The sequence below is a fragment of the Penaeus vannamei genome, chromosome 7 (genome assembly GCF_042767895.1).
Source record: "Penaeus vannamei isolate JL-2024 chromosome 7, ASM4276789v1, whole genome shotgun sequence".
Lineage (NCBI taxonomy): Eukaryota > Metazoa > Arthropoda > Malacostraca > Decapoda > Penaeidae > Penaeus > Penaeus vannamei.
Window position 1 is genome coordinate 2,266,169 of NC_091555.1, and position 2,500 is coordinate 2,268,668.

The 2,500-nt window shown below is 32.8% G+C and overlaps 1 protein-coding gene across 1 annotated transcript in view; it reads right to left on the reverse strand.

Annotated features, from left to right (window-relative positions):
- Positions 1–586: 586 nt before the first annotated feature.
- LOC113816034 (nudC domain-containing protein 2) overlaps positions 587–2,500 on the reverse strand; it is a 5,863-nt gene continuing 3,949 nt past the window's right edge. Inside the window, exons 3-4 of the mRNA XM_070123419.1 lie at positions 2,449–2,500; positions 587–1,818 (exon numbers count right to left, since the gene is read on the reverse strand). The exon at positions 2,449–2,500 is cut by the window's right edge and continues 152 nt beyond it. Of these exons, the coding sequence (XP_069979520.1) occupies positions 1,696–1,818; positions 2,449–2,500 (175 nt within the window). The 3' untranslated portion in view covers positions 587–1,695. The remainder of the gene's footprint in view (positions 1,819–2,448) is intronic.

Below are 2,500 nucleotides of genomic sequence, written 5' to 3' on the forward strand. Positions count from 1 at the left end.
TTTAATTATTATTATCATCATTGTTATTATCATTATTATCATCATTATTAATATAAGTGGGTATAGATGATGCATTGATATATCATTATTTAGTCAGAATGTATTTCTAATGATGTATCAAAACGTGTATCATGTAACAAGCATTGTGGAATTAGTTCATACACTTTCTACAGGAGTCCAACTGAAAAGTAAGTTCCACAAATGAAACACAAGAAGTGTAGCTATTGGTTGTACGTATGATCCTGCAAGCTCTATCACTTAATCTGCCACAAAGACCTTTTATAAATGGTTTCAAGACATGGCTTTATGGAACAGATTCTTACAGACATGTAACCTTGGTCCTCCTGCACGGATATCAGGACCTCCAAATCCTCTTATAGTGAGAGTTTCACGATTCCTGCTGCCAGGCTAATCTGTCATTCAACTTCCTTTAATCAAATCCCTGAGTCATGAATACACTAACAGTATGCCTATATGTTAAGTTCTGGGTAATATATTTTACCATCTTGCACGCCCATGTATGCATCTGTACTTTTATTACATTTTTCGTACACTGTACAAGTATATGTGAAATAAAAGTTCAATCTTGACTTCTCATAATATATTTTTCTTGGCAATAATTCACATACATCAAATGTGTCTTATTTCACACATCGCACTTTGATTCTAAGTAATTTCTTACTTTTATGAAAGGCTAATTCTCATCAAAAGATAATTGTTATATAGTAATACCTGTATATCAGAAATATTACCCTCTTTCAGAATATATCACACAATACTTATTACAGCATATCAGACATTCAGCCTTAACCGTACTAGAAAGGGCACACATTTTATGGACAACAGAATTATAATCATAACCAATAATGAAATCCTGGAATGATAATCTAAATCAAGTATTGCAACACTATCCTTGGTAATACCATCTGAAGCCTCATGTAAGTTACTATCCCTTTAAAGGAAACATCATTCATACACCAAAATTTTTTTTAGCAATTTCAAGAAAAAAAAAAAAAAAAAAAAAAAAAACATTTAAAGGCTTATAAATCCAACTTTAAAATCTTTAAAATTAATTACTCTGTTCTCCTGAGTCGATATCCGGCTAAAATGCAATTCTATTATATGTTATACATCAAAACTTTATGATCAGGAGATACAACAAAATTATTCTCTGGAATTAAATCTTTATGTCTACCTTACAAATTTTAGAATCATTAATGGGAAAGTTTTTTTTTTCTTTAATAAAGTTACTAAAGATGAAAACATGGGTCTTTTTCATTGGCGTATATAAAAGCTTTGATGAACTGTTTCAAATTTTCATTATATAGAGTTGGAGTAACTATAACAACAATGATAACATAAATAATTATATATTGAGTGTTGCATCTTCCACCAGCACCATCAAATAAATCATTATGCTATTACACACTCAAGAAGCTACCTTATTAGTGAATATCATTTACCATGCAGAGAGAATAATATATAAAAAGAATTTACTACATTAATAATGATAATATTGGATCTAGTAATAATAACAATAATCATGAAAAAAATTACATCTCTATAAGTGATAACTAATCATGAATAAGAAATAGCATAAAAATAATCAATAACAGTCTATAAAACTTATAAAACTGACTTAGATCATATACTTTGTACTAGTTTATCAGTATCTAATGTTTTCCATTCCTCCTTTCATTGATCTGCTGCTGCTTCTAGCTTTTCTTTCTGTTTCTTCTCCCATTCCTCTATTTCAGATCCTTTCGGTGAGTCGTAACCCTTCTTCAGTTGCGCTCCACTGAAGTCAAATCCTGGGTTCTGTTTGAGACAAAATCAAACAATGGAAAAATACAGTATAGATATGTGTATTAGAATTTAGAGAGTGAGAGAGGGAACGAGAGAGTGAGTGAGTGAATTTACTTGTATGCAAATGTGGCACTGTAGGAACATAGAAACACATACTGTAATACAAGTAAATCACTACATATAAGTCTTTGCTAAACTCAGACCTTTTGTCACTGTATATAGAAGACGAGGAGGAGGAAAAGGTGAGAGAAGAAAAGAAGAGGGGGAGGAAGGGGAGGAGGAGCAGGAGGAAAAGAAAGAGGAGGAGGAAAAGAAGGAGAAGGAGGAGGAGGAGGAGGAGGAGGAGGAGGAGGAGGAGGAGGAGGAGGAGGAGGAGGAGGAGGAGGAGGAGGAGGAGGAGGAGGAGGAGGAGGAGGAAAAGGTGACAGAAGAAAAGAAGATGGTGAGGAAAAAAGGACTAAATGGAAAAAAAAATATTTAAAAAAAAGGAAAACAAACTGAAAAAGAATCAGAAAAGAGACAGAGAAGACAGAGAAAACAAACAAAAAGAAACAACAACAAAGAGAAAAGGAAAAAGAAAAAATAAGGAAAAATAAAACTAATCCAAATTAGTCTAACTAAAATAGTCAGCAACGGACATACCTCGATCTGGAACCGCTCCAGATCCAGCTTCTTCCTCATTTCGTGTAGTGTC